This window comes from Solea solea, chromosome 9 (assembly GCF_958295425.1).
Source record: "Solea solea chromosome 9, fSolSol10.1, whole genome shotgun sequence".
Classification (NCBI taxonomy): domain Eukaryota; kingdom Metazoa; phylum Chordata; class Actinopteri; order Pleuronectiformes; family Soleidae; genus Solea; species Solea solea.
The window spans coordinates 19,311,199-19,332,088 of record NC_081142.1 but is presented as its reverse complement, the minus strand read 5'-3'; the positions used below and the strand labels follow the sequence as shown (position 1 = coordinate 19,332,088).

Genomic DNA, 20,890 nt, shown 5'->3' with positions numbered 1-20,890 from the left:
CTGTGTAGCCTCCTTTTTTAATCTTCATACACATTTGAGTGTCTTATTAGGTGTTGAGCAATTGTACAGAAGCAAGAAGAGCAGAGAAAGCAGCTGCAGCAGATTGAGAGCATAAGAGAGAGAGGAATACAGTCATAGTTTGCATGTGTCCCTTCACAGAGGTGAATCAGGGCGTGAGGCAGTGACTTGACCTGGATACATTTCCTGTGTGTGTCTCTTTGTGTCTATGTGTCTGTGTGTGTGTGTGTGTGTGTGTGTGTGATAGACCTGCGCCACGTAACATTTGCTGTGTGTTGCTTTAACTTTCTAAAAGTACTAGTTAAGTTTTGACAGAAAGACACCAGAAAATTAGATGGAAAAAAATGATATGTTTTATTTTCCTGGCACAAGGTTAAAGATTTGATCCATATTGGTTGGAGTTGGAGTTGTTGTTTGTATTTGTAATTTATGTCTTACTTGTTATGTGGAACCAAAGACAGTTTTCCATATTGTGGAATGAACAATAAAGCTAACCTAACCATACAGCTGGTCATTTAATCAATGCTGTCAAACTCCCCATTAGCCAATGTGCAGGACCTTTTATTTTAAAACATTTTTTTTTTTTTTACAGATGGCAGTTCAAAAATGTTTGTTATTCATGTAGTTTCAGTGTTACAAACACAACTAATTGGGTAGTTGAGTATGTTTTGCCATTAATAGGTGAGTAGCTTTCAATAAAATTCACTAAAACTACACTGCAAAACCCAAGATATTTGGTATGCAAATGTTGTCATATTAAAAGAGAAACATGAAAGAAAATCTTGTATATTATTGCTTGAAAAACATTCAAAGTGCAGTGGCACGGTGAAAATACCGTTAATATAAGGAACATTTTAAGATTTGCCATGTATTGTAAGTAACCATTTTCACTTTTTTCTTTTCCTCCCTTTTCCTTCTCTCCACATCCTCTCTGGTCTCACGTAACCCTCTCTTACCACAGGGCTTTGACCCTCCTCATCAGAGCGAGACCAGAACGGTTTATGTGGCAAACCGTTTCCCTCAGAATGGCCACTACATCCCACCACGCTTTACAGACAACCGAATCATTTCATCCAAGGTACCAAATGTTGCTTGAGCCAATATTGGAATTTGACCCGTGTTTCTGTCACCACAGGATTTCATGATGGTCAGTGAGAGGGAGTTTTCGATCACCACTACCAAGGACTCGTGTGATCTAACTGTAGAATCTAGTCAAGTCAACTCAATTTTATTTATGTAGTCCAACATCATCATACAGTAGTTTACAGGAACTTGAAAGATATGAATCTTGACATCTCCTGATTTCATAGAGGAAAAGAATATTGCTCTTTTACATATATAATGTATTAAAATGTATTTCTAGCACTGCTTTGATCTGTCTGGAAACAACACTGCAGGGCTCAGGTGCCGTTGCGGTGATAAAAGGCACCTGTTTCATAGTAAAAGCACTATAGCATTTCAGTTCCCAGAATCCATAAATACATTTTTTCCATCAAGGCTTTTATTGTGAAATATTTGAGTAGCTTCATGCTGAAGAGTCTTTACATTTGATCAGGACTTCCCTAATGTTGGTCTCTAAGATTCTATGCCAAATATGGGTTTAGATGTTAAACTAGACACTTTTTGAATTACGGCCAATTTAATGCCTCATGCACAAGAATATTCTTTTACAAATGTTTTTCCATCTGGCATTCAGAAGCTTCTTAACGATGGCTTTTGATTATTATTTTTTTTTTTAAATATGTTTTATTTGTCTTTGTCATATTCCTGTCAATTCTAAATGTAGTTTCTTCTTTCCATTTCAGTACACAATTTGGAATTTTGTCCCAAAGAATCTGTTTGAGCAGTTCAGAAGGATTGCCAACTTCTATTTTCTCATCATCTTCCTTGTCCAGGTAAATTCACTCACAAATGCACCAACACTCACTATTCCTCATTGCAGATACACAATCTTGGTCAGATAGTAATGTGTGTTTTCTTTTCTTGCCCTAAATACAAACATGCGTATTCACTATACAAATGACTGTTAGGGCTTGGTGGAGTGACTCATCTACTACTTCTGGATGAGACAGGTTCATATCTGACATAAGACATTACACCCACTCATTCACTAATATGTGTAACGTTACAGTCAGCTTTAGGCTCTGGGCCTTCACTTTGCATCAGTCACCCCTGTGATTATATGTTATTTAGCTTTCAATTGTTCAAGTCTTCTCCTGGTTTATTTGGACCTGGTGTAGTGAAGACAGAGACTCAGTTTTAAAAAAAAAAAGGCTTTGTTTTCACCCACTCAGCTGGTGAGCGGGAAGATGAAGTCATCTTAGCCTCAGCCCACTGAGACGAGGGCCCCTTTTTTAACCTGACCTTTAATTTAATGGCTAATTTGACCATTTTAAAAGTGGCCTGAGATGGATTCCTAGATGACTGCCATGCACTGTAACCTTTAACCAATCAAGTAAAGACTAATCTTGGTTTCATTGTAAATTTGATTTAGAGTTTGAGAGTTAAATGTTTATTTTTACTGTTTGTTAATTTTCTATCATTCATATATCTTTATCTTTAATCCATGTGGGAAACTTTGAGTTTGAGTGTGTTTTCTGTCTAGTAAAACATTAAGCAAAACAGTTTTTTTGTTGAACTTGCTTAGTTTACATCACTTAGTAACAGTCTTTTGTTCAGCACTTCCCCCCACCTGTTGATAAATATACTAGTGTGAAACCGCAGGCATGAATGTGTATTGTATCTCCTACTTCTGAGAACTATTAAATTACTCACTCATAGAAGTACTGCTGTATAGCTCGGCTATATTTCAATGATTGCACAGGTTGTCTTAAATTTATACAGATTCACATGTTATTTAGAAAGCTTTTTTGTTTGTTTTCTGGACCTGTAAGCGTCGGTTGTCAGTGTGTTTGAGTAGAAATGAAATGACAGTTAACCTCCGAGGGAAGTCATGTCGGTTTCCTGTTTGACACATCAGCCACTACTTCTCTCTCTGTTGACGTTCTAGGTGTCTTGTTGTCTCTATAAGGGCACACCCACTCTTACAGAGTCTCTGCTGTTGATTGCACTTCCAGTTTGATGACATCTCTGCCTCTCCTCTTCTCTGTTTGTCTTTACAGTTAATGATAGATACCCCCACTTCCCCAGTCACCAGCGGTCTGCCTCTTTTCTTTGTGATCACTGTAACTGCGATAAAACAGGTGAGAGCACAAGCAAACGATGGCCTCTTCTTTTTGTGCAAAAAATTGGCACCTAGTTTGATATTCACATTGTTTAAATAGGGTTGTTTGCAAAAACTGATTCACATAAGAATCAGGATACTGTTTTCACAGTTTTTGACATGAGTTAACCTCACTGACACTACAGATGGTGTGGCTGTGTCAGTTTCCTCTGAAACTCATCCTCAGTAACAACAAAAAATTAAGAGATGATCCATGACTCTGAGCAATGACAACGCAGTGGAAAAACTGAAGCTGTTTCCAGTAGGGCTGTAAAGTCCCAGTCGACTGGTCGATTTATGAGTCGATATGTTCTGGTTCGACTCAAATTCTGATTGGTCGACTTTTTGCCGTGTTCATTTCATACAGTCTATGGTTAATTTGATTTCATCTGGAGGAATGTACCAAGTGCTAATGGGGGTGTTTTCAGAGCACCCATGTTTCACAGGTAACAGCGTGTCTTCAGAGAACACCCCCCTTTTTTCAAGTATTTTGGATTACCCCAACCCACTAGACACAGATACAGTAGATTAAAGAACATCCAGTGGTTTTATTTAATTTTGAGCTACAGTCAGTCCTCCTCTAACATCCATGTCAAGTATTTTACAAAAATAGATGGCGGGAAAAAAAAAAAGTTTGCAAGCAACAGTTTGCATATCACAGCTCGACTACACACATGGCATATCATATAAAACGATAAGCTAACTTGTCTGCGTTATGTTCCTCCATCCATTTTGAGTATACGAACATATCCGAACTGGCATATTTCTATGTTTTAGTCTAATAATCGTTGATTCGTTTTCACCCGCCCGCAACAGTCTATTTGGGTCTCAGCCACGAAGCTGACCTCCTATGTTCAGTCTCGCTCTGTTCGAGGACATGCACAGAGCCAAATAATCTAAATATTCCTCAACAGTTCTGATATCACTAGTTGACATAGTATATTTTCGGAAATCATGGGCTATGATTTTGCTTTCAGAACCATCAGACTCTGTCAACACCCCCACCCCCCGACTAGTCGATTTTGAGTCGAAATTTCAGGGCTTCAGTCAACCAAGAAATTCTTTGGTTGATTACAGCCCTAGTTTTCACACACTCTACGTAATGTCAAGAATTGTGGGTCTAGGCATTCTCTGGTGTTCCGTTCGCAAATGATGAACACAGCATTCATAACAGCAGCACAATCTTCAGAGGATTCAGACTGTATGTGGCTGGAGCATGCCTTAAAAAGAGCTCTTGCCTCTTCACTTGCTGTGAATCATCTGCAGTTTCTCCCGCTGTGCTCTCAAATGAGCTCACTCAGTGAGAGGATCTCCAGAGATCGGTGCATGTCTGAAAGCAGCTTAATCCTGCCTGCACCATCATTGGCGAGGGCAGACGGTTAAGTACATTTTTGACAGGACAACCTCATGGGAAAGACGGACCTCAATAAGATAAATAGAAGTGAACTATTTTGGAAACGCTGTGACGCTCTCCATGCCTGGTCAAGCTGGTTATGTGCCATCAATGTATCCCTGGTACTAGAATAGTAGCAGAGAGAGTACTGTAATACCAGGCACATCACCAGTGCTCTCACACAGTGGAGTAGTAATAAGCTGCATTTTTGTGTGATCTTTTTTACGTTGACACTAAAAAAAGTGTGTAATGCAGTCAAATACCACACTGGAATGAAATCTATACTTTTGCTCAAGAATAGTTACATAAAACAGCTGTTAGTAACTTCAGTGCATCAGTGACTTTTGGCAACTGTCATCGACTGTTTGTGCTTCATTTCTGGTTCAATGTTTGTTTAGGGCTATGAGGACTGGCTGAGACACAAGGCGGACAACGAAGTGAACGGGGCTCCAGTGTTTGTGGTCCGCAGTGGAAGCCTGGTCCAAACGAGATCTAAGAACATCAGGGTAAGATTGTTAAAACCCGATCCTTATGAATGTCAAAACTCGAATTCCTGGTTGTGGTACTGTAAAGGAAAGGAACAATTTGTGAAAAACAGCACAAATGTGTTTGCAGTGTTCTGTGAATGATGCATTTGTTACAGTAACAAAATCCTCTACAATGCAATAAAATACATATTTTACTAAGGTTTCATCCACTTAGTTTTAGTGTTAAAATGCATTGTGTCTGCTATGTACATGTCTGAAGTCCACACTACTGTTTTTTAAGCCCCTTAAAAGTGCAAGTTTGGAAACACTGATGATTTCATTTTAGTTTGAAAAGAGACACAATTAGCAGCTTTCCTTCCTTCAGAGTAGACTAGACTGTAGCTGATAATGGAAATCTGAAAACGTGGCCCGTAGTGACCTATTGTTTAGTCATTTGAGCGTGTTGGCATTAATCATGGCTTGCTGTTACATCTCCTCTCTTTCGTAATGTGTCTTTGGTACCTGGATATGCCTGTGACTCAGCAGTGCATACAAATACTCTGATGTCAGGCTTCTCAGATACACTGTAAATAGTGTGTGTGGAGCAAACCAAACACCTGCCTCAGTGGCATGTGTCCTTAAGTCAAGGACTAAAGAGACTGTGCACTCAGTCACAGCCAGCATACTGGCTGTCACTTCAAGTGATAGTATTCAGTACAGACACGGAGGTGTACGGAGTTTCTGGCTGTCACTCGAAGTTGAAGAATTGAAAACTGGCAGGTGCAAAGTCACAATGATAAAATTGCAATTTCTCTTCATACTGCTCTCTGTCAGGTTGCTGTAACAATGAAGCTATGAAAGAAAATAAGAACTAGAATACATGGAATATCTAACATGCACATGTCAGGAAGAAGGCTGTTGTGCAGCATAAATGGATATTTCCAGGATTTTAAAATATTTCAAAAGCTTTTTGAAGTCGTATAAGCTGAAATAAGAAAAGACTTTGCTACAGTAAATACAAACCTATCTTTAAGACAGAGGAAGACATATGATAAGATGACGTGACAAGACATGTTTTAAAATGTCTTGTTTTGTGCACAAACCAAAATTATTCAGTTTTAATGATTTATTTGTTATATGAAGCAAATAAACCAGAAAATACTCACTTTTACGAAGCAAGAAACGCTGAAAACGACACAATCAAACTGATTAATCAATTATCAAAACAGTTGGCAATTAATTTAGTTATTGATTCATAATGGATTAATTGAATAATCGTTGCAGCCCTACAAACAAATAAACTATCTTGTCTGTGTGCTCATGTGGCTGTTTTTTTGTGTGTGTTCATCCAGGTGGGGGATATTGTTCGTGTGGCTAAAGATGAAACATTCCCTGCTGACCTGGTGTTGCTGTCTTCAGATCGCGCAGATGGCACCTGTCATATCACCACAGCCAGCCTTGATGGAGAGACCAACCTTAAGGTCTGTGTGTTGTGAGTGTGTAAGCCTTTTGAGCGTGCACACACACATTAGAATATGATTTGTTGTTTGTTATTTGATCAAATCAACAAAAAAATACACAAACAGTTTTGGGATTCAAACTTGCAAACTCTGCAAGGCGGCTGCTGACATGACGTACAGATTATTCACATAGACTTAACTCTCAAGCTTGTAGAAATTTCTCAATTCTGGGGGAGAGAATTATTTTTTAAAAGAATCATGATGTATTGTGTAATTAGATTTTTCTTCACCCCTACTACGATATAAGGGTGAAAGGAATTGGAATTACCTGCATATGAGTATAAATTATTATTAATGCCAAACTCCTCTCACCCATCTCTTCTCCTCCATTTCCTTTTCTTCCCACCCTCCCTCCCAGTGTAGCTTGAAGCAATATTAAATTGTTTTCTGCTCTATTTATACAGTGGGGTTTTGTGTTGCCTTGAAATGTGTTTGCCCACTCTATTTAACTTTTGATATATTAAAAAATGCAAATTGCAAAGTGAATAAGTACGGTGATGTTGCAGTTGTTGTGGCTGGCTGCCCCAAATACTGCAGTCACAGTATCATTTAATTACATGTACAAATAAAAAAAAATCCTTTGTCAACACTTAAAACATCTTGCAATGTTCATGACGGAAAGAAAAAAGTGTATCATGAATGATGTTTTGTGTGGTGACATTCAGTGTGATACCCAGCACCTAAGATTAAGGATTCATGAATTAATGGTCTTTTGTATGAAAAATACTTCATTCTGTCCTTTTTTCAAACGACCACGTCACCTAAATAACCCCTCTTTTGCGTTGTGTATGTTTGCAGACTCACTTCTCAGTGGCAGAGACAGCAGTTTGTCAGTCAGTGTCCCGCCTCGAGGCTCTGCAGGCTGTGGTGGAGTGTCAACAACCAGAAGCTGATCTGTACAGGTAATCAGCTGCTGCATGTAGACATGCCTGCAAGTTAAGAGCATGTCCATTATTTTTACCACTTCAGGGGATTTCCAGATAAGAATCTGTTATTTGGAAACCTCATATGAGTTTTTTTGGTTTACCTTTTCACATTCAAGGTTGTATTTCTTTCCTTCATATCTCCTACAGTCTGTAAATATCGGAAATTAATTTCACTCAATTTTATTTGGGATCCCCTTAAGAACCGTTGTGAGTCTATGGATGCTACTTTGAAAACTGCCGGGATTAATACATGGTAGACGTATGCTGCTGAAGATAAGTTGAGACTCGGGTGATGGAGTGAGATGGCTTTATCACTGCTTCAACAACCCCTCCTTCCTCTTGTCTGTCTCCGCTGACTACTTCAGGATCGATCAGTGTATTTTTAGATCTGCAGTGTGTTTCATTGTCAGCTTTCTCCCTCCCTCCCTCCCTTTGAGTTGCTGTGTCTCTGGTCACACTCCCTGCATTGAAATGGCCTGAACTAAAGATGACTATTGACAGGTTTCTTAATTTAATTTCTTCAGTAATCCTCAGATTATGGCTTTTTGTTCCTTTATTTTACTTTTATTACATGTGCGTGATAGAGATAGACTTGAAAAAATATTATTGTCATATTTTTTGTCATCATTGTTTTGGTCCTCACAACAAAAGGCTTGGTTTCAGAGTTAGGCATAAACAGGTTGCGGTTATTCTTCATGAATAAATGGAAGTCAATGCAGTGCCCCAACAACAACAGCTTTGCAAACCTGTGGGTGCGTGTGTGTTTTATATTTGTGTGTCCATGTTATTTCTGTCTTTCTTAGTCCACTCAACTGAAATTCCTGTGGTGTTTCTCAGGTTTGTTGGTCGGATGACCATGACTCAGCATGATGAGGAGATCGTCAGGTAAGATCACATTAAATCCAGCCCAGAAATATGCAAGACACCATACTATTGTTTCATTAAGAGATCCCCCTTAACAGCTCATATATACAGATATTTTGTGTCCATAGTGTTCACTTCATGGAAATCATTTCTATACTGATATACTGTATAGAGATGCTACATCAGCATGGCTCTACGTGTGCTGCAGCCATGAGAGAGTATTTTGTTGGGTTTTATCACTGCCTGTTTTTTGGTGAAATATTAATCGGCCTGGATATATTATTATAATATGTACAATTATGTGTTTGTTTTTTAATGTGTTAAACTGAACAATATTTAATAATGCATATGCATTTATTTAAATCCACTGGAAATTCAATGTGCATGAGGTGAATTCCAGACAGAAAGTTGCGACAGGAATGAACGCACTACTGGTTGACTCGCATACGTACACACAGCTACTGCAGTATGTGGAAATGAGGTGTGACTGTGTAATGGTGGTGTTGGGGTTGTAAAACCGACCTAGTGTTATAGGACACTAGTTAAGCATGTAACATGTAAGTCAGTATGTGTGAAATTTGTTTTTCAAGCACATAGCAGGCACTTTTTTTCTTTTTTTTTAGTCTTTAATGATCTTGTAAAATCATCATTCAAAAAGTTTAAGTAGTTATGTCAACAAAAGTAAAAGTTTTGTTTGTTTATATATATATATATATAAGCCTCGTACCATCTGCCTAATTCCTTATTAATACCACACTCCTATAACCATACCTTTGATCTGAGTTTACCCTGTTTGTGTTTGCTTTCAGACCACTGGGTCCAGAGAATCTGCTGCTGCGAGGAGCCAGGTTAAAAAATACCAAAGAGATTTTTGGTGAGCAAAAGAAATGATTAATCAAACCCAAACCTTCATCTGCAGAAGGAAGCAGTTACATAAAGAGAGCAAAAACATAAACAGCTGTTAAGAACAAGTTGTGTCTGAAATACGTAAGATTCAGAAGCTCTATTGTCATATACATGATGAGAGTAATGACACTGCTTTGTTTGCTGTGACACAAACAAGTCCAACGTGTGTGGACATAAGGCCTGGATGAGTGAAGACTGATTTGTTAACTGAAGACTAATAGTGTTGTACAGCAACATCCCCTAGAGCAGTGGTACTCAATAGGTGGCCCCTGGGCCGCATCCGGCCCGCCGGCCACCTATTTGTGGCCCCCAAACTGTTATTTCTTCACTATGGGTTTTGGTTGGGTCAGTACGTGTATATCAGGACTTGTCTCCATGCCAACGATACACAGACAGCCTGTTACTGGGTTATGCTGCAAGCGAAAGTTTTTGGAGCTGTTCGCATATTGACACTTTGCCAGCTGTAGGAGCAGTACCGCAGTCCTCAAACTTTTTTTGTGCCACGGACTGGTTTAATGTCAGACAATATTTTCACGGACCGGCCTTTAAGGTGTGGCGGATAACTACAACAAAATAAAATGATACGACCGGCATAACAAGTGGTATTTTCTGAATATAATAATAAACGTGAATCCACTGTGCACAGAGCGCAGCCGTGCGTCAGCGGCATGCTCTCTGTGTACAACATGTGAAGTCCCGCCTGTTAATTGCGCAGCAGTCAGTAACAGAGGACCCAGATGACGCGAGCCAGGAGACGGGTGCTGCGTCAACAGCAGCGGCATCCACTCACTCTGCTTCACACAGATAGGGTGTCGCAAATGGCAACAGTGTTTTCAGTGCTGTTGTGGCAAATTCAGGTTATTCTGACATGACTTTAATCTAGAACACCGGCAGAGTTATTGTCTCAAACATACTTTTAATGCCGCCATCATTTGCGATCTCCAGCAGTTGATCTTCTTCTTGCGTCAGGGGTTGCTGTCGTTGTTTTATTAACTATTTATTTTAATGTCAAAATGAAAATTATATTTTCTTTAAGTTCATATTTTTGTTGTTTTTTTGTTGTGTTTGAGTCATTGAAAAAAATCTTTGTGGCCCTTTAAGATTTGTATTTGAGTACCCCTGCCCTAGAGCGAGTATTACATAAACTTTAATCCAGCATCATGGACATGTATCATTTTGATGTATTATATTACGTCTGACTTGATCAATGCTCTGTGATGTTGCAGGTGTGGCGGTTTACACAGGGATGGAGTCCAAGATGGCCCTCAACTACAAGTGCAAATCCCAGAAACGCTCTGCTGTGGAGAAGTACGCACTGTTCTGTTTCCTTCTCACAGTTGCTGGATGTGCTTAATCAAACATTCAACTGAAACATATTCTTCTGTATCAGGTCCATGAATACCTTCCTAATCATCTACCTGGGTATCTTGCTGTTTGAGGCCATCCTCAGCACCATCCTGAAGTATGCCTGGCAGGCTGAGGACAAATGGGACGAGCCCTTCTACAACCAAAAGACTGAACAAGAAAGAAACAGCAGTCCGGTCAGTGTTCTTTGTATTTAGCTGCAGAGTAACACAGTCTTATTGATTTGCATATTGTAAGTCTTGTAGGCTATCAGCCGGAGAGATAGCTGAGTCAGTCTGCGCCCTCTTCCGCTTTCATCTTCTCAACAATAATCATGTAGATGTAATTAATATTTAGCGAAGATATGCAGACTTGCAAATGCTTGAATGCACATATACACAGTCATACACACACAGAAGGTGTTGGAAGGTTAGATTTTGTGACCATGCAAAACGGTAAGTGTGTGTCACTGCCATCAGCCTGTCTGCCAACTCTCATCAGTCTGAGAGAAAGAAAAAAACAGCATATGCATTTAGACAGAGAGAAAAACTGGCAAACATACTCTCTAACAACAGAGAGTAATAATTAATAAATGTGTTGTTAGATGGACTATAGCAGCTGCTCTAGAAACTCACTGGCCTTTTACTAATGGCTGCATTTCTTTACATCAAAGCTACATTTCTCTTGTGATACGACCACTGATCAGCCACAGATATTTTCTGCATGTAAAAGCTAAAAAGTGCCTTTTTTAACTCTACAAATGTCCTGTATTTCCATGAAGGGTACAGTCATTCCGTGGCATATCCTCTTAGACATCAGAAGTAGCGCTAATAAATTAATTTAATTTATTTTTTGTTTACCAAGTTGGCCACAGCTCACTTCCATGTTTAATGTGTCATTAAACTCGCTTGTGCATAGCTGCCGATAGTCTATGATAATTAACTCCATTATGAAAATGGATTACACTGCCAGCTTTGATTTAGAAGGATGAGTGCTGAAGCATGTTTGCTGCGTGCGTGGCTTAGATGTGCATTAGGCAAATTAATTTTTCAATCTCACTAATGTCCATTACAGTAAATCACAATGTAAGGCTTGGTGTATGTATATATATATATATGTGTATATATATATGTATGTATATATGTATATATATATGTGTGTGTGTGTGTGTGTGTGACATATACAGTATATATTTGGATTTGCTTATTTTGAACTAAGCTTGGGTTCTTTTCTTGTTCCACCGCTAAAAAGGAATTGTCTCCTACCTCCTTCAGATCTTGAAGTTCATCTCAGACTTCTTGGCGTTTATGGTCCTCTATAACTTCATCATCCCCATCTCACTGTACGTTACCGTGGAGATGCAGAAGTTCCTGGGTTCATTTTTCATTGGCTGGGATTTGGACCTTTACCATGAGGAAAGTGACCAGAAAGCGCAGGTCAACACATCTGACCTCAACGAGGAGCTGGGGCAGGTATGGAATAAACATGCATATATTCACACAAACACACACTGAAGACTTTTATCATTACTTGTTTTTTCTTTCAATTATTTATTATTTGTGTAATGTACAGATTTTGTCATAGTATTGTAATAAGTATCAACTTATTTTCTTATATAAAAGCCTAAAAAAGAGACACTCAGTCATAGTTAAACATCAGGGTTTGTTCCATCCTGTATTTCTACTCGATCTGAATTTGTGTAATTATTCACCCTTCACTACTCACCGCTCTTTTTTTTTGTCTCAATACTTTTTTCCCTAGGTGGAGTACGTTTTTACCGATAAGACTGGTACACTTACGGAAAACGAGATGCAGTTCCGTGAGTGTTCGGTTAACGGAACCAAGTATCGGGAAGTCAACGGCAAACTGGTTCCGGAAGGAATGACTGAAGATTCACCAGACGGATCTCTGCCTCACATGGTAACTCACATATTTATGCATGACATTACTTTTCTCTGGACTCATACTTGCCTTATTACACACATATACACAGATTTCTTCAAAAAAGCAGTATAATGTATATGTTGTTGGACATAATATACTCGTAATATACTATACTAAGGTATAGAGGTTTAAAAAAATGCTAAAGTCTAAAACTAGAAGATGTTCTTTGCCTTCGTTTACAGTCACGATTTTATGTTTCTTATGTTTCTGTCTCCCTCTTCTTTCAGATTGGCGATGAATTGTTATTTCTGAAGGCGGTGTCATTGTGTCACACAGTTCAGATCAGCTATGACCAGCCTGACTGCCTGGTCTCCGGGGACGGAGACCCGTTCTCCCACGCAAACGGTTTCTCTTCCAATCACATGGAATACTTTGCCTCTTCGCCAGATGAGAAAGCTTTGGTAGAGGCAACAAAGAGGTGAGGCTACATCAGACATACTTAAAAAGACATATTTTCTTTTGTTAATTTTATATCGTGCATATAATATTAATTAAAATGGGGGGAGACCCTTAACTTTATGGAACTTTAAAACACAGACGACACTTGTAAAAAGGATTCCTTATGGCAAAAAATGGCAAAAACCACCGGTCAGAATATACAGCACCTACTCTTCTTGACCATTGCATAAATCTTGGCGATAGACATGAGGTTAATTTGGTGTGCTACCTCTCCTGACTGTCAACTGCTATGGGGCATTGCAGTAACGCCGTTTTCTCTCCACTGTGAGATAAATAAAAGCTATCTTATCTTATCTTAATACTTGTGGTGGTTGAACTGCTGGTCAATTTGAAATTAGCACTTTTTCACACTTGCTAGTGATACATTTTATTGTCCTAGAATTATAGCTCAGGCAGCAACCTAATGCTCCGGGGGTTGTTATATGAAAAAAGCATTTATGGAATGTGACCAGACATTTTGAGAGAGGTAAGCTGAAAAAGTTGGAGCAACAGAGCAACTCCATGTCTATGGCAAAATTGATGTGTGGCTTCTGTAGGACCAATCTAAATTTAATGTCTAAAAGACTAATGTTTCAGATTTTTAATGGTGCATTTCGTCTGTGATGCTGGCCGATGCACAGTCGTTTTCAAACCATCAAATAAAATTATGTCAAGCAGTGAAGGTCTGCAGCCATGACTCAGTGCCTCTCTGCTCCACTGAGCCACAGACAGTATGTGTTGATTTACACCCAAAGGTGACTCACTTCAAACACCGACCTCAACAATATACCATTTAATTAATGTTTCACCTGTAAAATATAGTAATTATAACAGTATACTATGCTAATATTAAATTTCTTTGCAATTTATGTAATTGTATTCATTTATATTATTCCTAGATTTTATCACATTGTTTGGAGTCTTGGTTTTCTATTTGTTTAGCTCTGTTGGCATCAGCTCACCTTGACACTGACAAAGATTAATAACTGTATACATGAACGATTGACTGGCTTGAGGGCAGCACAGTAGCTGAAACTTGGTTTTTTTTTCCAATCCAAATTGGATTTTCATCTCACATTTAAAGGTCAAATTCTTAATTTTCTTAATAATTATATCCATTCACTGTATTTTGGTTTGTTTCTTTTATTTTTTGACCAGAATTGGTGTGGCCTTCACTGGCAGCAATGGCGAAACCATGGAAATCAAAACATTTGGGAAGTCAGAGAAGTACGTTTCACTCTTTTTACCTTATCACCATCTATCAAGTGAGACATTGTGCAGCATTTGTCTAACCACAGTTTAACTGTCCTATGTTCCGTTTTTGCACTGTTTTCAGTAATTGCAGCTCAAGGTTGTCCAATGTTGTCTTGTTGTTGTCATTTAATTCAACCAAAAACATGCTGTAAAGACAGCAGGCTAAATATTTTTGATGCCTTATACTTTAAGTGAATGCTCTCTTTGCTCATTCAGGTATAAACTGCTCCATGTATTAGAGTTTGATGCCAACCGTAGGAGGATGAGTGTCATTCTACAGGATCCTTCAGGTAACGCAATATTCTACTACTCATGGTAAATGGAGTGCATTTATATGGCAATGTTATCCAACACACTTCACATTTTTCCACTCATTTCACCATACAATATATTGAAATGCCTACAATACACAGCAAGTAGCAAATGTGGTTTTAATAATATGCTGAAAAGTAGTGGATATAAACATATTAAGGTGTTTCATTTGGTAATTTTCTATTAAAAATATACATAAATTAATTGAATTCAGAATGTTTTGGCAAGCCTCATTTGACTTTAATGTATAATCACTAATATTTTTCCACCTTCTCAATGCTGTCTTGACTCTCAAGGAGGAAAAATGCTCTTTACCAAGGGAGCAGAATCAGCCATTTTGCCTTTCACCACCACTGGTGAGATAGAAAAGACAAGATTGCACGTTGATGAGTTTGCACTGGTGAGCAACAGTTTTTATTGCCTCATTTATTTAAATGCACTTGTTGAGTCTGAAAATCCATGCACTATTGCTTATCGATTCAGAGGGTAATAGTCATGCCATGGTAAATCAAAAATTTGATTTAAGATCCCGTACACTGAATTTAACTTTGCAGAGAATGGGTTTTAAAAGAGAACACGATGATGAGAAAAATTCAAATATTGGACTCTGACTGGCTTCTTGAACCAAATAATGACAATATGTTTGTCTCTGTGTGTAAAGAGTGGACGTTTCCCGACATTGTTGTTATTACTTTTGTCTCGGTCATTCTCTTTTCCCATTAGACTGTATACAAAAGCACACACTCCCACTTATGTCTGGCTCCATGTCACAAGGCTACCTGGGACTGGTTGATTTGTGTTTGACTACCTCTCAGGCTGGACCTCAGCCAAGATTTAATAATTAGATTTTCTGTACTTCCTCCCTCGTTTTCCACTCGTATTACTTTCCTTTGTTTTCTCTGTTCTTTCTTTGATTTTTCTTGACTTTCCTCTCCGATCAAACTTTAGTTTTTACCTTTATAATTACCTTCATCATTCAAGTGCATAATCTTCTCAATACGCTCTCCCTCCCTCCCTCCCACCATAGAAAGGTTTGCGGACTCTGGTGGTAGCGTGTCGTCACTTCAGCCCAGAGGAGTACATGGATGTGGACAGGCGTCTGAACAGTGCCCGCACTGCACTGCAACAGAGGGAGGAGAAACTGCAGGAGGCCTTCAGCTACATTGAGAGGAACCTGCACCTTCTGGGCGCAACGGGGGTGGAGGACAAGTATGGACGTCTAAACGAATATATTGGAATATATTATTGCTAAATACAGGTTTTATCATATTCATTAACCATATTTATACTCATTCATCCCACCAATAAAGAGGCAGCATGAGTGAATCCGTAAAGGTGAAAGGTTTGGAGAATAGGCTTAGATACTTTCTTGCTGATACACAGATATACACAGACAATGTGTTTCTTGATATCTGTACACAGAATTGAAAGCTAGGAAAAATATACCCCATTACCACTGGTCAAAAGACCTGTTTAATCTCATTAGTTTTTCACCAGTGGTAATGTTTTTAATCAGCAAGGTTGCTAGTTAGAGAAAATGGCGACCAAGGGTTTGTTAAATGCAAAGAACCCCACTAAGGTTATACAATCAGATGTGTTGTATTACATGAGCATCTCCTGAGGTGCCATTTGGTGGATTTTCAAAAACCATTTAGACCAGGTCAACCAATTCTTCTATGTCAAGTTTTTATGCTAAGCTAATGCTAATGCTACTTAATGTATGGATGCATGTTTATTTTCAACATTAACATTACATTGTGAAATTATGTAACATGCTTTTGAAACATGTTTTGCCACTGGCAGTCAGTAATTAAGATGCTGTTATTGTTTGGGTAAAACATATGTTTTATTTCCTCATGGTTAGGCATTTGTTATGGTCACAGTATTACTGTAAATGAATGTGTCATTGTTCATTCTAGTGCATTTTAATGTCCCTCTGTTAGAAAACCTCAGTTTTTTAATACATGCTAAAAAAAACAGAAGTGAAATTATGTCCACTTTAATAATTATTTTAATAATAGTAATAATAATGCTAGTTTGACTTGGGACGTTATGTAACTGTGGAAAACCCAGACAGTTAAACAGTAGGAGGTAGAATCTCCAACAAACAAATAATGTATCGTCTGCAGGGAGATGGAGACGCCACCTCTCTGGAAATGAATGTTGATATGCATCTGCTCACCATCTGCTCCTCACATAAGCCTCTCTTCTCTTTTTCCATTTAGCTCTTTTCTCTCTCTCTGTTCTCTTTTCATATCTTGAATGAATTCCTCCTCACGGGCACACATGGCCACACTCACAGGAGTTCTTTTATTACTGAAGACAGACTTAGATTTGCTTCTTTTTTCACTATGAATATAGATGGTAGGATATGAGGTGTAAATTTGATATTCATGGTAATATCACAGCTTGTCTCTTTGCCTATTACCAATCCTCTGTTACCCTTGGAGTATGACCCGTTTTCAGGATTAGAATAGATATTAGGAAAATAAATAATGCTGTCAAGAGGCTGTTTCTCCCTTCTTTACATTTATGGGTATTCAGGAAGTTAGTCTTTAGTTCCATCTGTTGCCCTTTAACAATTCTAAACTCCAACTAACCTGACCATATATGTGTGTTTTTACATCTAAACAGTTTCGGCAACACTTAGTCCTTACCTGTCCAATATAAGGAGTTTTAGGCTGTAGTCCTTTCCCTTTATGACCATATAAATAAATGCGTAGCAACAAAATCACCAGGTCTGCATCCGACCCACAACTCAAAACAAATGTTCCACTAGTTTCACATCACCCTGGGGATTAAACTAATGTAAGCTTTGTATATACAAAACCTGGAACACTTGTGTTCCTTCCTTTTCATCTCTTTCAGACTCCAAGACAAAGTCCAGGAGACCATTGAGGCTTTACGGCTGGCAGGGATCAAAGTATGGGTTCTGACGGGGGACAAACATGAAACAGCTGTTAGTGTCAGCCTGTCCTGTGGCCACTTCCACAGAACCATGAACATCCTGGAGCTCCTGCAGCAGCGCTCTGACAACGAGTGTGCTGAGCAGCTCCGCAGACTGTCGAGAAGGTGAGTCTGTGGTTGTCTTTTATTTTTAAGGTTCCTCTTGTCATCAGTACAAGACAGTCTTGACCCTATCTTCCTGTCTGTTCCCAGGATAAAGGAGGACCATGTCATACAGCATGGGTTAGTCGTGGATGGGGCCAGTCTGTCTTTAGCATTGAGAGAACACGAGAAGCTCTTCATGGAAGTGTGTAAAAACTGTTCGGCTGTGTTGTGCTGCCGCATGGCACCACTGCAGAAAGCTAAGGTACCAGTACCTACACACGCACACACACACACAACCACTCAATCTCAATATATAGCTCATGTAAGCATGCTTGAACACAGACTGTGTTGCTAAAATAAGTATGACTGTGTTCTGTCCAGGTGGTACGTCTTTTTAAAACGTCTCCAGAGAAACCCATCACCCTAGCGATAGGGGATGGAGCCAATGATGTCAGTATGATACAGGAAGCCCACGTCGGCATAGGTAAAGACTCAGGTTCGAGACCATTGTTTGTGCTGAGTGTGTTTGTGTTCTGTAGTGTTGCTGCATAACTTGCATGTGTGTCTCCAGGTATCATGGGGAAGGAGGGTCGTCAGGCCGTGAGAAACAGTGACTATGCAATTGCCAGGTTTAAGTTCCTGGCTAAACTACTGCTTGTCCACGGTCACTTCTACTACATTCGAATAACTACGCTAGTACAGTACTTTTTCTATAAGGTAAGTATTGTTGGATGTGGAGGTCATTAGTATCTGTCACAGCATTTTTTTAATTTACAGAAATCGTCTTTTACACCCGATTCAACAGGCCAGCGTTTAATCATAACTTGTTATTGTGTGACGCTTTTAACTTTTCGTCCCTTTCTTCCAGAATGTGTGTTTTATCACACCCCAGTTTTTATACCAGTTTTTCTGTTTGTTTTCACAACAAGTAAGTCTCTTCATTGCTCCCACATTTTCATATGTCATTGTCTGTCACCTTTTTCCTGGTTATGTGCACTTTGTAGCTGACAGACGGTTTCATTATCTTGTGATAAGTGCAAATGCTTCATAATCAGACTGCCATTTCCATTTGTAATTGAATGTCATATTTAAAGTCTTAACAAGCAAGAGCTTTATTGAGAGTGATGAAGTTGTCTCAGTAAATCTCTAATTTCTCCCGATCTATCAACTAGCATTGTGTGCAACACACTGTAGCTTTGGAACTAGGCAGTTAGTGTTGGATAAATATTGTATCAAACTACAAATGCATTTAGTGTGTCACTATTGTGTTATTAAGCATTATATGTTAAGATATTTGACCCAGTTCACTGTAGACATAATGCTTTCCCACATTATAACATGTATTACGTCTGTTGTGTGTCTTCTGCAAATCCACTTCAAACATCTTTCAACAAGAATTCATGGTAAACTGGGGATATGAGTTTTAGTTTACAAGTTTGTGTTGAGTGAAATTCTGCCTCTCTCTATCCCAGACTCTGTATGACAGTGTTTATCTGACACTGTACAACATCTGCTTCACCTCGCTGCCCATACTGGTGTACAGTCTGTTTGAACAGCTGGTTCATCCACACGTACTGCAGAATAAACCTGGTCTGTACAGGTAATAATCTGAATCAGGTGGCTGATTCAACCATGATCCTTCCTTTTTTTTGATTTTTCAGATTACCAATTGTTATCATATTTATCACAGAAGGTAATACTCTGTCCTCTATGGGAACAGCAATGTTTGTTTGTGGAAAGCCGCCTTCAGAAAAGCTGGCCAATCAAACTGTGACTCATTCTTTTCCGAGTCATTCTGCAACTTGCCAAATGTTAACTTCTTTATCATCAATAACTCTTTGTTCCCTACAGGGACATCAGCAAGAACTCACTGCTGTCTTTTCGGACGTTTCTGTACTGGACTCTGTTGGGCTTCTGTCACGCCTTTGTCTTCTTCTTTGGATCGTACATACTGATGGGAGAAGACACCACACTCATGGGCAATGGACAGGTGTGTGTGTGTGTGTGTGCTTGTGCATGTTTGCACTAAATGAGGGTGAAAACATCAGACAGTTAACAAATGCAGTGCAATTGTATGTTTGTAGGTTCGTGTGTGCGTGATAATGAATTATTGTAATTGACCTGTTGGAACCTGTTGCCTGCTGGACTTTCTGCAGTTTCTTCCTCTCACTTCTTCCTCATTCTGTCTCTTTGTTTAACAGCCTTTAACAACCTGTTTTTTTCTGTACTACAGTTAACGCATGTATGTCATTCACATTCAAGTACTATTCGGGTTCTGGTAATTTTTTATTTTTCTTGTTATCACATTTTTCTGTGTCTCTGGTACTTCACAAAATCAGTTTCTTCTCTTTTCTTCCTCCTCGCATATCTTGTCTGAAGTTTGGTATTTCCTTTTATTGTTCTTGCTCGTCGTTTTCCTCTATCTTTTGTTGATTACTCTTTTTTTCTTTCTGCCTCCATGCTGTGCATGCCTTCAGATCTTGCGAGCTAACAGGCAGTTGGTAAGAGTCTGCTCTACTGGTGAATGCATGTCTCTTCGGGGGGTTAAATGAGACTCGGGATGATTCCTCATCATGAGTTTTTGTACAGTGTTCATTGCTGTTGCCTAATTTTAAATGCTTTTGGCAAATGTTTTACTCTTCTTTTTTCTTTTCAAAGTCAATTGTGTGTTCAGTTCCTCGTCTCCTGCTCACGCCTCTGGCATTCACACGTAACTGTGCAATCAGCTTACAACACACACTCTTCTTATGCTTGTCTTGTGCAGTTATTTTCTTCTTTCCCAACCAGCTCCATCAATGAGCCTGACGACAGATTTACAATAACAAAAATATTATATAAAGAAATAGCATAAGAAACAAAGGTTAATGAAAATTGATATTGGTGCTGCCACTAATGAGTTAAAGTGGTGATGGTTCAGCAACTAGATTTAGATTTATTAAATAATAAAGAATAATAAATTGGCATTTAGAAAAGAATCAATTTGGCTGTGGTAGAAACTGGAGTATGCATTTTTTACCTCCAATATAAATAAACAACAGCTCAAATGTGTATTTGCATTAAGAGGCCCACAAGTATTGATGACGGCCCTTTGTTTCTCTCTGGATACATTTTATACCACTCACTATTAGTTTTCAGTGCTCAGGCTCCAACAGGGTCTTGAATTGGCTGGCAATAAAACACTGCAGCCCACAGCTCTAAAACACCAAGGAGAGTCATTCTCATATGAAGCA

General features: G+C 38.9%; 1 protein-coding gene across 5 annotated transcripts in view; it reads left to right on the top strand.

The window, feature by feature from the left end:
- The window catches only part of atp11b (ATPase phospholipid transporting 11B), a 45,912-nt gene that overhangs the window by 5,320 nt on the left and 19,702 nt on the right, over positions 1–20,890 (top strand). For 4 of the 5 annotated variants that reach the window (XR_009241305.1, XM_058637991.1, XM_058637988.1 and 1 more), the window contains exons 2-26: positions 980–1,096; positions 1,824–1,913; positions 3,141–3,221; positions 5,033–5,140; positions 6,454–6,582; positions 7,420–7,523; positions 8,385–8,432; positions 9,221–9,285; positions 10,544–10,625; positions 10,708–10,858; positions 11,936–12,133; positions 12,423–12,581; positions 12,833–13,023; positions 14,202–14,270; positions 14,514–14,587; positions 14,906–15,009; positions 15,637–15,818; positions 17,478–17,681; positions 17,769–17,922; positions 18,042–18,144; positions 18,232–18,377; positions 18,529–18,588; positions 19,133–19,260; positions 19,512–19,650; positions 20,138–20,161. Coding sequence is in view for 4 of the 5 variants with exons in the window: in XM_058637991.1 (XP_058493974.1) it covers positions 980–1,096; positions 1,824–1,913; positions 3,141–3,221; positions 5,033–5,140; positions 6,454–6,582; positions 7,420–7,523; positions 8,385–8,432; positions 9,221–9,285; positions 10,544–10,625; positions 10,708–10,858; positions 11,936–12,133; positions 12,423–12,581; positions 12,833–13,023; positions 14,202–14,270; positions 14,514–14,587; positions 14,906–15,009; positions 15,637–15,818; positions 17,478–17,681; positions 17,769–17,922; positions 18,042–18,144; positions 18,232–18,377; positions 18,529–18,588; positions 19,133–19,260; positions 19,512–19,650; positions 20,138–20,161 (2,910 nt within the window). In the remaining variant the exon portion in view is untranslated. The remainder of the gene's footprint in view (positions 1–979; positions 1,097–1,823; positions 1,914–3,140; positions 3,222–5,032; positions 5,141–6,453; positions 6,583–7,419; positions 7,524–8,384; positions 8,433–9,220; positions 9,286–10,543; positions 10,626–10,707; positions 10,859–11,935; positions 12,134–12,422; positions 12,582–12,832; positions 13,024–14,201; positions 14,271–14,513; positions 14,588–14,905; positions 15,010–15,636; positions 15,819–17,477; positions 17,682–17,768; positions 17,923–18,041; positions 18,145–18,231; positions 18,378–18,528; positions 18,589–19,132; positions 19,261–19,511; positions 19,651–20,137; positions 20,162–20,890) is intronic. The other variant, XM_058637989.1, reaches the window with a different exon arrangement.